The sequence below is a fragment of the Rhododendron vialii genome, chromosome 5a (assembly GCF_030253575.1).
Source record: "Rhododendron vialii isolate Sample 1 chromosome 5a, ASM3025357v1".
NCBI lineage: Eukaryota > Viridiplantae > Streptophyta > Magnoliopsida > Ericales > Ericaceae > Rhododendron > Rhododendron vialii.
The window spans coordinates 13,918,960-13,936,525 of NC_080561.1; the positions used below are offsets into that span (position 1 = coordinate 13,918,960).

Consider the following 17,566-nt stretch of genomic DNA (forward strand, 5'->3'; position numbering starts at 1 on the left):
TATACTTGAAGACATGGTGTCCCCTCGTAAGAGGATGAACCTAGGGAAGAAGGTAGCACCAACTGGTAGTCATCGCCTTGGGATTGTGCCTCCCGGACCTTACAGACCCGGAAGAGCCAATTGGGATTCACAAATGACAAGGCTGTTCTTACAGTTAGCCATAAAGGAGATTGAAGCTGAAGGTAGGGGAACGACACAACTTTCGAACAATTTGCTGCGCAACATTTCTAATGAGATCATTGCTAGGACTGGACAAGTGATCAACTTGAAGCAATGTAAGAATCGGTATGGCGTCTTGAAGCGAGATTGGCAGGCATGGACATTACTAGCTGATTCGAGAAGAGGTGCAACAGGCCTGGGTATGAATCCAGTGACGGGTACTTTTACCGCACCTGACCATTTTTGGGCTAACTTAATTGCGGTAAGCACTTTCTCCAATCCAGAAGCTTTTATTCATTTATTTTGCTTGCATAACATATGTGCATGACAAAAGTGTTAATACAGCTCCTGTTCTTGTTTTTGTAACTCATTGCATTGATCAGTTCATATGTAGGGCATTTATTGATGAACCACTCGTATTTGTTGACTTTCTGTAATTCTTTTTTTCATGGCTCACGGCGGCTTAGAAACTAATTTGGCGGAGTACATTTTGCACTGCCTAATTGTTTTACAAAATGATCGTTATAAAATTAGATTTTATCCATGGCTGTGTGTTGTCAAGTGTCATTTTTTGGGGATACTTATAAGCATTGGTCCATCTTAGTTTGGTCTCCATGTATTTTGAGGACCTGTTTGTTCGACAGAACTGGTGATCAAGGCAAATATAATCCCACTAGAATAAATAGCGATCATTGGATAAATTAGGACCACGCTGATCATCATATTGCATCTCCCACATTTGAGCATGAATAATCTTCACAACTGAGGCATATTTAATATGAGTCGTACCATATCTTATCAAATACTGACTATGTGATCGCCTTTACAATATTGAGCATCCGAGGTTCATATTTGACAAATAAAACTGGCAAAAAAAGTCTTACTACTAATTAGGGTAGCTTGTTTTTGCGAAAGCAATTTGCAGTTTTTGTGCATAATTTGGTTCCTTTTGCTTCACTTTCAATGGATTTCGTTGACAAGAACCCTTTCCAGTTTTCTACTTTTGCCCAGTCTTCACATGCAAACAGTGCACCCTAACATTATTTAGGTGTTTTTGACCAATAATGCCATTGAAGGATCAGAACTGACCTGCCATAAAGTGAGCCCTGCCATGCCTTTATCTTTTTGACCAATAATGGCATTGAAGGATCAGAACTGACCTGCCAAACACTGAGCCCTGCCATGCCTTTAGGGGTTTTGACCAATAATGCCGTTGAAGGATCAGAACTGACCTACCAAACAGTGAGCCCTGCCATGCCTCTAGGGGTTTTGACCAATAATGCCATTGAAGGATCAGAACCTATGAAGCACGGATACTCCGAAACTAGTCACGTACGAGTATCGGATACGCGAGGGATTCGGATACGCGCCCGATACGCCCCGATACGTATCGGATACGGCAAATAAATATCTTGCATTTAAATTAAATATTTTATTATTTCGGATACCTTTTGGATACGGTAGGGATACGTGGGGGATACGAGAGGATACGTTTAGGATACGTCAAGGGTTACAATGAATTTTTTTACAGAATCAAGTACAAATGAAAAGGGAAAAATTGTAATAATAGCATCACTAATAATATAAAACTTAGGAAATTATGCACATCGAGTGATCATTCCGTATCCGTATCCGTATCTGTGCTTCATAGATCAGAACTGACCTGCCAAACAGTGAGCCCTATGGTTCCTTCTGGGGTTTGGACCAATAATGGCCATGAAGGTTCAGAACTGACCTGCCAAACAGTGAACCCTGCCATGCCTTTAATGTTATTGATCAATAATGCCACTGCAAGATGAGAACTGACCTGCCAAACAGTGAACCATGCCATGCCTTACATATTGGAAAACAATAATGGCATTCAAGGATTAGAAATCACATGCCAAAAGGATTACCCTGCCCCCATTTCACCTTTTGCAGCCTTTTCAGGCTTCTAATAGTGTTATTTGGTTTCTCATCTCACAGTCTACGGGTTATAAAACATGGTAAAATGCATGCAATTTTATTCACCCACAAGTTGAAGTCATTGACCAGGTCAGACTCTATCCTACATGTTTCTGTTTCCCCGTAGAATTATACTTCTCCTCAGCATTTTTTATTGTAGTTGTGTGAATGTCGTATGTGAACTGTATCATGAAGTTACCTTCCCAGAATGCAGAACTGTTTATTGCTTAATGTGCCAATGCATTATTGTTATATTGTCACTGCATTATTCTTGTTATGGTTTACATGTTTGCCACTGCGTTTTTGGCCACTGCATTACATTGACAATAGTGATATTTTCTGCGTAACTTGTCTATGTGTTGCTATATGTTTGTCTGTTTCTGTGTATCTCCCTAGCAAAATGATGCAGTGGCAAAGTTCCGCGACCGTCCGTTGGACCACGAGGACTTGATGCAAAGGGTATTCGAAGAAGTAACAACCACTGGCTCAATGCAATGCACTCCCGGAGCGGAGGGGGAGCTTGGTATAGGTGCAGATGGTCGTCGAGCATTGGCTACCGACAATGACGACCGGACTGCTACGGATGGGCTAGGCAACACTGTTGGACTAGATAACGGAGAGGAAATTGGTAGTGAATCTACTAGCACAAGCCTTGGACCTGGTAGGGGGACCCCCTTTTGCAGTCAACAAGGTACTACCAACCCCATGTTCCCTCAATATGGTTGTACAACCAATCCCTTTTCCCCTGAACATGGCAACCATAGCATCCCATTTGTCCCTCACCATGGTGGCACAAACACCCATCCTTTCCCTCTCCATGCTGCCACAAACACAACCTCTTTCCATCAACATAGTAGAATAAGTCCCCCACCTTTCTCTCAACATATTAGAACAAGTCCCCCACCTTTTACCCAACATGAACATGGTACATCTTCCGTACCTTTTTCGAACCGTGGTACAACAACTTCCCCCCATTGCCCTCAACCCGAAATCCGATGCTCCCCCCTTTTATCTGAACATGGTACAAGCACCCCCCATTTCCCAACAGCTATGCCCATATATCCGGGTTGCAACTCAAGTGGAACAAAAAGGAGAAGCACCTCAAGTTCCGCAACAGATGCTTTGTCTCAGTCGATGGCTAACATTTTGGAGACCATGGTTTCAAGGCAGAATCAGTTCAGATCCGTCATTAAGCATAGATGTAACATGGTCGACATAATGAAGATCCTTAGTGGAATGGAGTATTTCCAACAACAACCCGTTCTCCCGGTCTATTGGTGGCTTGTTGACTACTTGTCCGCTGATCCCATGAAGATGGATGTGTTCTACGGCTTGCCAAATGATGAACAGAGGATTTCTTTCGCTCAACGGGAGCATACAAAGGCAATGTTAGAACAGTCACGCGGACAAGGCAACCCAACTGAGAGTCTCCCTCCTTGGCACCCGGCCCCTCATATTTAAAAATTCCCTTACTGGAAACATGACTAATCTGTGTTTGTGTTTAATTTGTACTGAAACTATGTTTGAAAATTTTTCGCATGTTGGTGGTGTTGGACTTCATAAATTAGGATTGTTAACTTGGATCGTTATGATTTGTGTTGACAGTATTTGTTGAATGGTTTGCTACATTCCATGGTTCATTATAAATTGTGTTTGGTAATATGTTTTCAAAGGAGATTTGTCCACACATCCACGGATATTGTGAACCGTACAGTTGAAGATCGGAACTGGGCCTTTCAATTGCATTCAACTTGGTATAAATTTTTCTTTTCATGTTATGGTTAAACTATCACATGCAATTCGAGATTGGAACTACCTGTTTTTTCTTCAATTTCATTTCCACGTTGCTTCACATCACACCTGCAGAACAATCTGATGATCGACGCATTACCTTGCAATTCAAACTAATTTAGGGTGTCGTTTTCCATTTTGTTTGTTTCAAACTTGTTGTAATCCGATGAAAATGTGGGATACATAACTTGCAGGAATGTCATATTTTAATCCATGTCATGATCTTCCGATGGGATTATTGATGTATCAGATTCCCTTAACTATCTTTAAACAGCCAAACAAACGGCCCACTTTGGGTGATTCATAATTGGCAGTTAAAAAAATGTTGGTCATTGTTAACGCAAGTTGTTTATGTTTTGACGCTTTTTTTTTTCCCTTCAATTTGGTAGTGATCAAGCAATTAATGCATGGATCTTGTTTCAGGTCACAGCCGTTGTCCTACTTTTCCTGGAAATCATCTTTTTTCTTAGGTTAACAAAAATAAGTACCATCATTTCCCAACAACAATTAAATTTAAATTTTGTTCTTCAACAACGGATTGTCTTTGTTCGTAGGGGTCATGGATAATCCAAGTTGGGGAAACAGTAGGAGTGCAGACGACATTGGAAGGGGGACATTCGACCTTGGTAGTTTTACGAGGTTATTGGAAACTGGAGTTTACCCGGAAAATTATCCCAACATTTACTCCGGGAACGGAGGGAATGAACTTCCCAACTATAATTATCCTACGGCACATCAACAATCCAACAAGGTATACGAAAACTGTGAGGGGTACGAAAATATGCCATGGGTGAACAGGTTTGCCAATACCGGGCAAGGCAATGCAGGACCGAGTGACAATGTTTCACGTGTTCAAGAAGTTGTGGAAGAGTACATTTCTTCGCCTAACTTGTATGCATCTTCTGACGTTCGGCAAAGTCACAACATTGGAGGTCATGGAACCGAGCCGCAAGCCGGATATGACAATTGGGAGTGGATGAACAACAACAATGGAAATGCCAGTTCAAGTACTAATGTCCTTGAGGATGACGCGAACTCTGAGTACTCGATCCCGGCCGACGAGTTTTATGCCGAATTTGGCGCGGACGATTTGTTGGTTGACCTTTTGACCGTAGCATTGTTGCATGCCATTCAAATCCTACGTAGGCCGCAGAGGCTACCGTTCCACACGTGCCCCTTGTCGGGTAAAGCTTATTTGCATGAGCTAATGAATGCTCGTGATGAGAGGTTTCAACTTTAGCTTTGCATGCCGAAAGACACTTTTGCAAAAATAGTCGTAGAACTTCAACAAACCTATGGTTGGAGTTCTTCTCGAATGAAACAGGATGGAGTTGACTGCTTCGAGAGTTTTGCAATGTTCATGCATCTACTGAGGGGCCACTCAAACCGAAGAACACAGGAGAGGTTTCAGCACTCGGGAGACACTGTGAGCAGACATGTGCACAAAATATTGGCATGCATGAGGAGAGGTTTCACTGCTGATAAGTTAAAGCCAACGAGAAACCAACATCAGACTCATGAGTACTTGGAGAGACGCGACTTCTATAAACCATTCAAGGTGAGTTTATCTTTCGTGTTCAATTGTGTTTGGGTAATGTTATGATACCTTGTCATGATACAGAGAATTCGTGAATCGGTTTACACTTTCATTTATTGCTGCAGGGAAATTGTATTGGGGCCATAGATGGGACCCATGTTATGATAAGATGCAAGAAGAAAGAAGACGAGAAGAGGTTCTTTTCACGGAAGGGTTATGCCACCCAAAATATAATGGCTGTCTGCGATTTCGACCTTACTTTCGTGTTTGCATCAGCTGGATGGGAAGGGATCTATCATGATTATAGCATCTTCAAGCGATGTGTCTTGAATCCAAGATATCGTTTCCCCAAACCAGAAGCAAGTAATAATCTAGCTCCATTTACGCCGCATCGGAGTTTGGAAGGAAATTTTTTTTTATATATTACATTGTTCAATTTTCTTAAAAAGTTGGTGTACGACTTGCACAGGAAAATACTACCTAGTCGATGCTGGTTATCCCAACAGGTCGGGCTACCTTGCTCCCTACAAAGGGTTTAGGTACCACCAAGCTGAATTTAGACGGGGTCAGCGACAACCTCGCGATGATAGAGAGCACTTCAATAGGGCACACTCATCACTGAGGAGTATCATTGAAAGGATGTTTGGCGTTTGGAAAAATAGGTTTGGTTTCCTAGCCCTCATGCCGTGGTATGGAATGTCAACACAAGTGGACCTTGTGTTAGCGTCGATGGCAATTCATAATTACATCCGTAGGGATAGAGAACCTGATAACTTCTTCGCTCCTGTAAGCTCGGCCTATGAGTATGCGTTCGAGGACTTACCAGATGAGGACCCGGAGTTGGAAGATAGATTGGACGAAAGGGACGACATTGTTGACGAAGAAAATGTGCCAGAAATGAATGACGTGAGGAATGATATTAGGAAAGCACTTCGTAGACTACGAAGACGTGGTAATGTAGCTAGATAACCAAAATTGACAACAGTGACGAGGAAACAAATGTGAGTGGCAATGAACTTCTAGTTGGCCTTCAGTTTAAATCTCTTGAAACGTTAATGTGTGTTTGGAAATTGGTATGGTGTATGCGCCAAGTGCGGAGTGGGGTCGGTGGGTTTCTTTTCTTTTCTTTTTTCAACGGGTTCGTGGGTTTCCTTTTGTTTCGAAAATGGAAACATTCATTTTGTTTCCCTTCGATTGTATTGCAGTTGTTGTGTAAGGCCATTATAATCTTGTTGGTATGTGAAGGGGAGTCAAAACAATAAAGAAGCCTGTAGCATCGTTTCCCATTTTCTCTTATTTCTACAATTTTTACTTTAAAATAATGTTGTCGATATCTTTTTTGTTGTTTATGTTTTTACATTATTTATTACTTGTTCTGATTTCCAAAAATTCGTTAAGAAATGAAGTGTTTCAATTTTCAATCTGTATACACTGGGGCAAAGAAATACTTTTTCTGATCATTTTATCTTAAATTGTGATTCATAATTGAAGTTTGTAAGGTCTTTCAATGAGTACCGTAATTGAAACCTAAAACTAAAAAAGGAGCCTTAGGGTGCTCGTTGAAAGGCCTTAGAGCCACAAATTCATTATGACCATTAAAGATAAAATGATAAACAAAACAAAATCTATCCACCGATTTAACTGGATTGAAAATCGGAACAGTAAAATAATATTAAATTAATAAAATAGAAAAATGAAATACAGACATCCAAGTAAAAAATAAATAGAAATAAGTTAAACTGTTGAAAGAGGTGTATTTCTGGGGCCGGGGGTATTTTCGGGAAGAAGGGGTGGGGTCGGGGGGTGGGGTTGTGTGTTAGGAGGGGTAAGCAAATGGCTTTTTGTAGAATAAGCCAATAAGCCTGGCTCAATTTCTTGTCCGAACAGGACCTAATTGGTAAATGTTTAATTATATATGTGCAGTATTTCTTTATTAACGAGGTAGGGTTTATTTTATTTTATTTTTTTAAAGTTTGGGTATTTTGATCAAGTGTGTAATATGAGTCCAGATCTCCTATCCGAGCCCAATTAATCTGGACAGGGGCTTGTCCCACCCCTTAGAGCCGTTGATCTCACAAATCAACGGTTTAGATATACTAAATACTTTTTGCTCCAAAATGACATTGTTTTGGCTCGGTATATCTCAGCCGTTGATTTGCGAGATCAACGGCTCCGAAGTATAAGACAGGCCCCTATCCGGATTGGGCTCGAACAGGGGATCCTCTGCCGTGTAATATATATGTTCCATGCGTACTTTAGGTGCAGACATTAAGAGAGAATTTCTAGGATTGCCCATGTTATTATATACCTTCAAGGTATTGTAATATTTGGACAATTATTTTGCTGATATTTTCATTCGGCTTATCATTAGTTGTTGGTGGGCTAGGTTTTCTGTTTTGCAAGCTCCATGTTGTAAGATCTGGCTTTTTAGGCCTTTAGGTATTTGTTTGCTGTTTATTGCATATTTGGGTATTTTAGACCTTTAGGTGTTATGGACTTAGTCATTTTGGCAGATTTTATATTCCCTTTTTTTTAATAAAATATTACTTTTACCGATATTTATTTTTTTGCCAATCAGGTAACATTTTACTTTCTATTTTGTTTCATTCATCACTGTTTCTTTTCTATCCACTACAATATGTCAGTTTATAGCTTTCTCGTCTTCAAATTTAGCTTTATCGTCTGATGTTGTGATTTTTCTGTAACCGGAGGCTAGTGAACACATGCAGGGCATCAAAAATTATGCCTCGTTGGGCTTTATAAGTCAACTGGTTTATTTTCTGTCCTTATTCAATTTTTTTTCCGTATTTGTTAGTTTTTCGTCAATTTTTTGGGAATTATTGCATCGTCATAACAAGAGGAATCTAAAAAGTAAAAAATTACGATCGAAACCTAAGTTTTTTGAATAAAGACAAAAATAAGCCAATTTTTTCGTCTTTATTCAAAAAAATTGGACTTCGATCACAATTTTGTACTTTTTAGATTCCTCTTGTCATGATGATGCAATAATCTCCAAAAAATTGACGAAAAACTAACAAATACGAAAGAAATTTGAATAAGGATAAAAAAAAATAAGCCAGTTGAGTTATTTAGCTGAACGGGTTTCCGGCTAAAGGACAGATGCAATTGCTGTTTTAAAAAAAAAGAAAAGGGACAGATGCAATTGACAATGGATTTAATACACTAAATTAACTCAATGGATAAATTTTTTCCAAAAGAATTGATAACGTTCTCGATATATTGAAGTATTTCATTCATAAAATTTCACTAGAATCCATATTCATACTCTATAGTATTGCAGATCAGTGCAGCAAGTGGCCTAACCTAAAATTTCTAAATATATTAATGTTTTAGCTATTGTGTAATCCAATTGGTCCAAACAATTAGGTAACTTAGAATTCGAAAAACCTTATTAGTTAGGAATCAATTAAATCTACTTACCCTGTCTATCTATTTCCATATATTACAGTGAAAAAACGTTCTTGCAATATGTTTTATTTAACTTTTTTTTTTCTCTCTTTCAATTGCCGTGCATAGCACGGGTTCATGCTAGTATATATATATGCCTTTTTAGCATATCTCCCTCTTATTATATTCACCCAAAACTAATTTGGTCGGCAACCGACCCGCTACCGTAATATAACTATTGTCCAGTCCATAAATTCATGCAAAAAATCAATTTATCGTACCTCGTTGCTTGATATATGAACGAATTTTTGTTCAAGGAAAAAAAAAATACACAATTGAAATTTCAATTAATATTTTGCTTTCTGTTTTTTTTTTTTTTTCTTCTCTCGCACAAACGCTATTCTATTTTACATCAAACATTTTGGCATGAATATTCTGCTTGACGATTTGGACACATGAACAAATCCGATCATTTGTTTTGCGTCCACATTGAACCCAATTTTTTTTAAAAACTAGAGGAGAGGGGACTGGACAAGGGGAACTCTCTCTCTCTCGCTCTCGCTCTCTCTTTTGTCTGAACTGGAGGGGACTTACCCCGGGTCTACGGCAGTATCGGGCCCAAAAAGCACAAAAAGCAGAGGATAAGCTATGGATAAGTTGGAAGATCAGGAAAAGACAAAAAAAAAAAGCTGCAATAATTCTAAACGGAAATGGTACTGACACAACTGTTGTGTGTGTTGTGTAATCAATTCTGACCGTTCAGATGTGTTTGGACGCTCTAGATTTTAAAAAAACTCTTCCAATGAAAAGTTTTAACTCTTTCAAGGAAAAATTCGAACGAATCTTGACCATTTATTACAACAATGGACGGATAGAGATTGGTTGTGTTTGATGTTTTGCACAACTATTGTGCATGTAGCATGAATTCTAAAACCACTAACACAGGAGTTTTAGTTGCAACCTGGGTTCTAGCTCAAATGGCATTTTCTTCACTCTCTCAACTCGGTAGTTTCGGTTTCGATCCTCGTATTTTGTGAGGTAAGTAAGTAGTATTTGGTGGTTTATTTTACCCAACTCTGTGATTGGTTGCACCCCATATTCCCTTTTCTTTCCCTTCAGATATAGAACAGTGTAATTTCTCCCCACGTCTGAATTTTTTTTTTGTTCCTCAATCATGCAAATTTTAAATTTGGTATCATGTGAATTGCTTGAAAGACAATAAATTTTAATTGGATAAAAAATCATGTATTTAGATGCAAGGAGAATGCTAAAATTATTTCGTGATATCACAAGGATAAAAGAGAGAGAGAGGAAGACATTACGCAGTAGTATGAACAAATTAAGAGAATGTAACAAAAGAAAGAGCCCTTATAAAATATTTTTTTTTAAACACGGAAGAATAAGAGAGTAATTCCACTTACCGCCTCCACTAGGCAATTAATTATAAGATAATCATAGAAGGAACAAAATTGCAAGTGTTTTATGAAAAACTAAAACAAGAAAAGGGGCTACAAAAGATTTGAGGGGTGCATATAAGATTTAGGAAGAAATAAATTGCAAAAAAATAAAAACTATTTCTTCTAACGTGATCCCCGCAATGAACTATACAAAGGCTTTTTGTACCAACCCTATACTTAAAAGGGAAGTATGCTTTCTGTAATAACTCTGAATTTTAATAAGAAAAGATTTGTTTTATATTCGAGTTATTATTTAAATTACTTGGATTGATTTAATTTTCTTTTATTTTCTTGTAGTTTGTCATAATTACACTTTAGCTCTTCAAAGTTCGTTTCTTGACTTTAAGCCCTACTTGGCAAGTTTAGTTAGCTTCTAACCGGCTTATTGGAGAAACCGAACTAGGAAGTCACCTAGTTACATTTTCCTAACCATAGATGGACCTTTTTGCCATCTTTGAATCTTGTGAACCTTTTCAACCCTAGACTTGAAATTGTTTATTTATTTTCTTTTATTATTTTGGTTTTCTTCTTTATCCATTAGACGATAGAAGTTAGGGGAACTTTTATCCATTGGGTAATAGAAACCCTATTCTTTATATTAAAAGTACTCATTGAAAGATTTGATTAAGTACTAATATCTATAAAAAAATAGAATTTTATAATTGTTTAAAAAGACATTTTTGATTATTTAACTATAAAAATTTCCTTATTACTTTTGTCCATTGGACAATAAATACTAGGGAATTTATTATCCATTGGGTAATCAGGTGAATCTTCCAACTAAGTACTAGTATTTAATAAACAATCATTTTCTAAATTCTCATGTGATGTTATATATGTATATATATATATATATATATATACAGTAATTTTCAGGTTCACTCGCCCGGATTTTCTTATGGTCCGGATTTTTTCTTTCCCGATCGATTTGCGATAATCCGAGCCGCTCAATGTGTTTAGAACGTGATTTTAAGGGTACTCTCAAGAATCAGCAAAAAAAATGATCGGGAAGGGCTTGATCCAAGCAGTTTTTTACTGAACCGTTCAATAAAAAACTGTTCGGATCAAGCTCTTCCCGATCATTTTTTTTTCTGATTTCTCGCGGGTACCCTTAAAATCACGTTCTAATCACTTTGAGCGGCTCGGATCATCGAAATTTGATCTGAAAATGCGAGGTCCGGACGGTCCGGACCATAAGGCGTCCGGACCTGAAAAGAACTCTCTCTCTCTCTCTCTCTCTCTCTCTCTATATATATATATATATATATATAGATGTGTATGTACTTATTGGATTTAAGACTTAAGATTTCCTAAGTACTCCTATATTATTTTATATTGGGATTTTGTACCAAATTGGATTAATTTAATGGGAAGATGATCTTCCTAGATCTCATAAGTACCTATGTATATATTATATATGTACTTGTATGAATATTTATATTGACTTAGTACACATGTGCTTATTAACTAGTTTAATAGGTAAAACTTAGCCTTTAAGTTTTCTTGACTCAAGTACCAAAAATACCTTTTATTTATATGTTCTCTTGTACATATATGGGATATATATATATATGTGTACTAATGCAAGAGAGAGAGAGAGGGAGAGGGAGAGGGAGAGAGAGAGGAGGCCGAGAGAGGGAGAGAGAGAGAGAGAGAGAGAGAGAGAGAGAGAGAGAGAGAGAGAGGAGAGATTTGGTTGTACCTTGACTTGATCACCATGATCTTCTTACATCCTTTCAAATCCATGGTTGTATATTCTTCCAAGCAAAATCTAACCTCCATTGTCCTATTTTGTACACCTTTCAATTTTAAACTACGTACAAACTCTTCTTTCTTACACAAATCTTCCAAGATCAAATCCAAAAGACTAAACCTAGCCATGCAAGCCTAGGACTAGCCTTTGATCTTCCAAAAAAGCTTGATTTTTGGAATAAAAAAATGAGATATGGAGAGAGAGAGAGAGGGGGCCGGCCATGAGGAGGGAGAGGGAGAGCCTTGCCTATAAATAGAAGCTCACTCCAAGCTTAAACTCACACCTTCACTCATTGCTCTAACTTCTCTCTAGTAATTCTAAGTGTTCTTAGTTCAAAAAGTTCTAGTTTTCTTGAGTTTCTTGAGAGTTCTTGAGAGAAACCACCAAACCACTTCCAAAACCACCTCTAGATCTCTAAAGTAGCTTAGTTTAGTTAGTAAGTTGTTTCTAGGAAGAGAAAAGTTCATCTCTCTTCCTTTCGAAGCAATCCGGAGCCATTACACCGCCAAATCATAAAAATCGACGACCAATTCTTCGTAGCCGACTACCGCCAAGAAGTAAGGTAGGAATCCTAGCCCATTCACTCTATGTATAGTATAGAATCGTATGATGGAGAATAGGACGTCGTTAGTTCAAGTAGGAGTAACTTTGATTGTCATTTTCATAATAAATAAGGTTATCTATGTTTGGAATGTTTGAAATGCATGATGATTAGTAAACTTATTTCGCTAATGGATGTATAAGCATGCTAAAATAACCTAGAATTGGATGATCTTGTTAGATTAAAGGTTACAATGAATGATGTAATATGTGAAAAGTCCCACCGCGGAGTCAATGCATGAAAACGAGATACGAAAATCGAGAAAGTAGAAACATGACACCTAGGGTGTGGTTTATGAAAAGGCGTGTTTTGAAAAGGGTGAAATATTTTGGAAACTGTAATGTGGTCGGACGTGGTAGCCCATTGTGTGGTGCGTGTTTTGTGTGCCAATGGGAACCCGGGACGGCAGAACCATTGTGAGGATACTCGGGAGACCGGAACGACAGAACCGAGGTTGGGTGTGTGTTTGGTTATCCGCGGAGAGGAGCCAATGCAATGTGTGCCAATGGGAACCCGGGACGGCGGAACCATTGTGAGGATACTTGGGAACCCGAAACGGCGGAACCAAGGTTGGGTGTGTTAAAAACGAGTTTTTGAAATAATGAATGGGTTATGAAATGAGGAAAATGAGACACGACTTACGAGATGTCGCGTAGGAGAAACTCATAACTCTTGGACACCAACGTTGATTGAATATCGAATGCGGATTTGTCATTGTTAATTATTTTGGCTAGATTAGCCTGTGTTATGTGAAAATTGTTGACTTTATGATGTATTGTTTGTAAGTTAAGGGTTAAAGGGTTTGGATTATTCTATTGAGCGTTGTAGCTCACGGTGTTGCCTTTTTGGTGACCCCGACCTATTATATTGGTGGCGACGCCGGTATAATATGTCAGACCTCATAGATAAACAGGGTGAACTCTACACCTTGGAGGCCTTCGGAGCCGAAGAGTTAGCCCGAATGGATGAAGAAGCAGAGCAGTAGTTAGGAACCCTAGTTCCCTCCTTGTTTGAATAAAAGTACTTTTGTAAGGTTTATGATGTAATATTGAGCCAAACTCTTAGACTCTATTTCAATTTTCAATAAAATTGTCCTTTTAACGTACCCAAGATTGGGGGCGTTACACTTTCTCTGTTTGTTTGTTTGTTTGTTTGTTTTTTTTTAACGTTAGAAGTCGAATAAGGGAGTTAAAAATATTAAAAAATCCAGGTATTGCATCATCTTGGTTTATTTTTCAAAATTTCGTATTAGCCACTTTTAACAAAATTTGGGGCCTATACGGTAGGCTCGAGTGCGGACCACTGCGGTGGTTCACCAATTAGTAAAGTCATCAAATATGATTGAAAAAACTTCAATGGGATCATCCACTGTTTAATACAGTATATATTAATATGGTGTTAATTATATATAACCACCCTGATTGATACTAATTGGGATGATAATATTCCATCTCAAAAAGTTACGCAAGAAGCCAAATTAACCAACCACTACTATTTAAAAACATATAGAATCTAGCTAGGATTCTACAAGGAGGCCTCTCTTTTTCATTTTTCGTTTTCAAGGGGGATGGGGGATGTTTCATGTTTTAGTACAATCACATCTACTACCTAATTGTCCTTTTCTCATGGGTGAATGAAAGACTTTGAAAGAGATCAATGAAAGACCACAATCATGTCCAGTTTTTTCTTTTTTCCCCCATCCAGTTCAGTTTTGGGCTTTTATGGGTCTGCTAGGCCTACAACAATGGTTATGATCGTTCATGTTGTTGAGTTCGTCGAGTATTTCATTGACGTAAGAAATTAGATTGATCGAGTATCGATGTTCGATCAAAGCTAATTTTTTCACGTGGATGACGTACTCAACAAGCTTTACAAAATAAACAATTGTGATCATTCTTCTTATGGATCCACAAATGCCCAAAATATGACCCGACTGAACACAAATGAAAAACTGGACAGGAGCTCTGTCGAAATCACCAGCCAAACCCCGTGAAAAAATAACGATGCAGTGTGTCTTTTTCCTACTCAAATGATTGGTGAGTGACACAATAAACAAATAAGCAAAAAAGCTAATTAGTAAAGATCACCAAACAGACCCTTAGATATATATAGTATGTTTTCGGGTAACGAAGGCCGAAGGATCCCTGGTCAATTTGCGCGCATCTTAAGCTAATCCTTACAACCGCTTTACACATTTACGCGTGGGGTGAGGTGACAGTTGGCACGAAGAATTGTTGGCAAGATGAATCAAACCTGAGATTTTAAGAGGGAGCGGGTTCCTAAATTCCTGGCCAAGACCAATTGGCCAACCCTTCGGGATTAATGACCCGTAGATGTGTTATACGGGTTTGGATGCCCTTTTGTTGTAAGTTGCCCGAGTTCGTATCCTAATTTGTTTCTGAAATTGCCAGAAGAATTATTGTAAGAGAGACCGTTAGGTTTCTGGAGTAGAAACCTTGCCAATGGAACTAAACGATAATAACCAAAAAAAAGTTTAGCTTTGGGGTGAGAGAGGCTCGAACTCTCGACCTCAGGATTACTCAGAAAGCTATGAGACCTACGCGCTAGCCAACTGCGCCACCACCCCTTGCTGTTCAACTCTTGAGAAGTTAATATTATAACAAGAACGTAAATTTATTGTTTATGAAATAGTATTATTATCTAATCAAAAAAAAAAAAAAATAGTATTATTAACTATCATTATATGTAACTCTGCTTGGTTCGTGCTTAGAGCCTTATTTTTCTTTCTCAGCCGGTCCCAAGCCCGAATAAAGGAGGAGAGTTGTGTGTTAGGTAGCTGACAGTCAGCACGTAAAAAACTCGTTAGATCTTTATGACCTAAATCCAAATATGATATGAGAATGTTGAGGTGGATGTGTGGTAAGACTATAAGACAAGATTAAAAATGAAACAGCTCGTGAGATGGTAGGTGTAGCACCCATAAATGAGAAGTTGAGGAAAAATAGGCCAAGGTGATTTGGGTATGTCTACCATAGACCAGAAGATACAGTAGGTAAGAGAGCGGATATGATAATTTTGGATAGTAATGCTACAAGGAGGGGTAGACTTAAATTTACATTAGATGGTGTTGTGCGTAAATATATGAGTATAGTGGAATTGTGTGAACAAGTAGCCATTGACAGAGCTCAATAGAAGAAAATGATTCACATAGCTGACCCCAAATAATTGAGACATAAGGCTAGATTTGGTTTAATTTAATTTGGTAAACTATCATTAGATGCGCCGATGTGAGCCGGTACGTAGAAATAATAATGCCATTGCATTGGGTTGTTCTCTCAATAATTCCATATACAATGAGTTGTCGGTCAAAATATAAAGGATCTAGTAGCATAATATAACGGGTTTTTGAAAAACAAGTGTTGGAAGTTGTGCTAACTTTAGGCGGATGATTTTCTCACTTTCTTATTTGTTAACGCCATTCTTCTTTTTGTTTTTATTAGGTGAAATTTCTAAAACACCATTTTACTTTATTAGTGCAAGAGTGTTTTGGTAAATTCACTAAATAAAGTGCAATGGTGTTTTAGTAAATTCACCTAATAAAAACAAGAAGAGATCGAAGCGGCGTTAACAAATAGGGGAGTAGCAAAATCATTTGCCTAACTTTATTAGTTTAATTAAGTGGATGCACACATGGTTCATGTACATGGATTGGTACAAGAAATGTTGGTCACGAGTTTTTTTTGTAAAAATATTCAAAAGTCATTACTGTTATACATTCAAGTATGGAATCTAACTGTTATACATGAATCTATATATTTTATCTTGTTTGCATACTTTACTAGCTGGTACGTGATGAGAGGGTCCTCTAAATACTGGAGTAGAAGTGTTTTGGATTAATTTGTATTACTGTAGAGAGTGAGAGGAGAAATATTGGTGTGAAATAAGATTGTGGTATTTTTCTCCTATATGAGTGCAGAATTGATAGGGTACATGAATTATATTAAATGTTTTACGATCGCGGTTTAATCTACAGATGTGAGCTTCGAATATACTCTGATTACGTAAATTTCGTTAAATGTTTTACGGTTGTGCTTACTTTGGCCATTAATACTAGCTGCAACAGCTTTAGGAGCCACAAACTTAGGTGAAACCAACCATTACTATAATGTCGTCAAAGCGACTGAACTAGCATTTTCCTCTACTATATTTTCTAGTGTACCAGAAAAAAGGACCAAAGAGTGTTCCATTACTTTGACATAGTTACTAAATTAACTTAGGCATCGTTTGGAACATAACGAAAAAAAAGAAAAGAAAAGTTTTGGAAAACTTTCACTACGTACTCTTGTTTGGTTCGACAGGAAAAAAGAAGAAGAAAAGGATTAAATAGAGAATTAAGAAAAGTAGTACTCCCTCTGTCCCTAAATAAATATCTGGACCGAAAACTTAGGCCTTTAAAAGTATGCATTTTTTTGGTTCAAAAAATTTGAAACAATGAATAAAATGCATCTATTTAAAGGCTTAGGTTTGTAGACCGGACATTTATTTAGGGATGGAGGGAATAAAATTTTCTCTTTCATTTCCTGCACATTTTTTCTTTCTCTTCTCTCACTCTCCATAAATTCAAAACAGGGCGGGTCCGATTAAACAACGAGATAATGATAGAGATGCAAGAAAGAAAGAAAAAATATACGTTCTTCTTCGTGTTCACTTAGCAAAATGATTTAGAAAATGATAGCTAGATAGTTATGTTTCAAGTACAACTCTGTTAAGTCTATGAACTTTTTTTTTGTCATACAGTATTCATCAGCGGGGGTTAGCAGAGTATTAATATGTTAGTCAACTGAGAGTTCATGAGAGGCTATTCATAACCCTGAACCCTAAATCTGCTTTCCGTGGGACTCGAACTTAGGTCACCACTGAGAAAAGAAATAAGACAACCAACTTGAATAGCTTAA

General features: G+C 37.8%; 2 protein-coding genes and 1 non-coding gene across 3 annotated transcripts; 2 read left to right on the forward strand and 1 right to left on the reverse strand.

Moving 5' to 3' along the window:
* Positions 1 to 2: 2 nt before the first annotated feature.
* On the forward strand, positions 3 to 3,564 carry LOC131327604 (uncharacterized). Its single transcript, XM_058360753.1, has 2 exons — positions 3 to 421; positions 2,500 to 3,564. The coding sequence occupies exons 1-2, from the start codon at positions 14 to 16 to the stop codon at positions 3,562 to 3,564; spliced, it is 1,473 nt and encodes a 490-aa protein (XP_058216736.1). The 5' UTR covers positions 3 to 13.
* A 1,388-nt stretch (positions 3,565 to 4,952) lies between these two features.
* Positions 4,953 to 6,400, forward strand: LOC131327605 (uncharacterized). The gene is made up of 3 exons (XM_058360754.1): positions 4,953 to 5,452; positions 5,557 to 5,794; positions 5,901 to 6,400. The coding sequence occupies exons 1-3, from the start codon at positions 5,141 to 5,143 to the stop codon at positions 6,398 to 6,400; spliced, it is 1,050 nt and encodes a 349-aa protein (XP_058216737.1). The 5' UTR covers positions 4,953 to 5,140.
* An 8,751-nt stretch (positions 6,401 to 15,151) lies between these two features.
* Positions 15,152 to 15,237, reverse strand: TRNAM-CAU (transfer RNA methionine (anticodon CAU)). The gene is given in 2 exon segments: positions 15,152 to 15,187; positions 15,200 to 15,237. It is a non-coding gene; the product is annotated as a tRNA-Met (tRNA).
* Between the last annotated feature and the right edge of the window lie 2,329 nt (positions 15,238 to 17,566).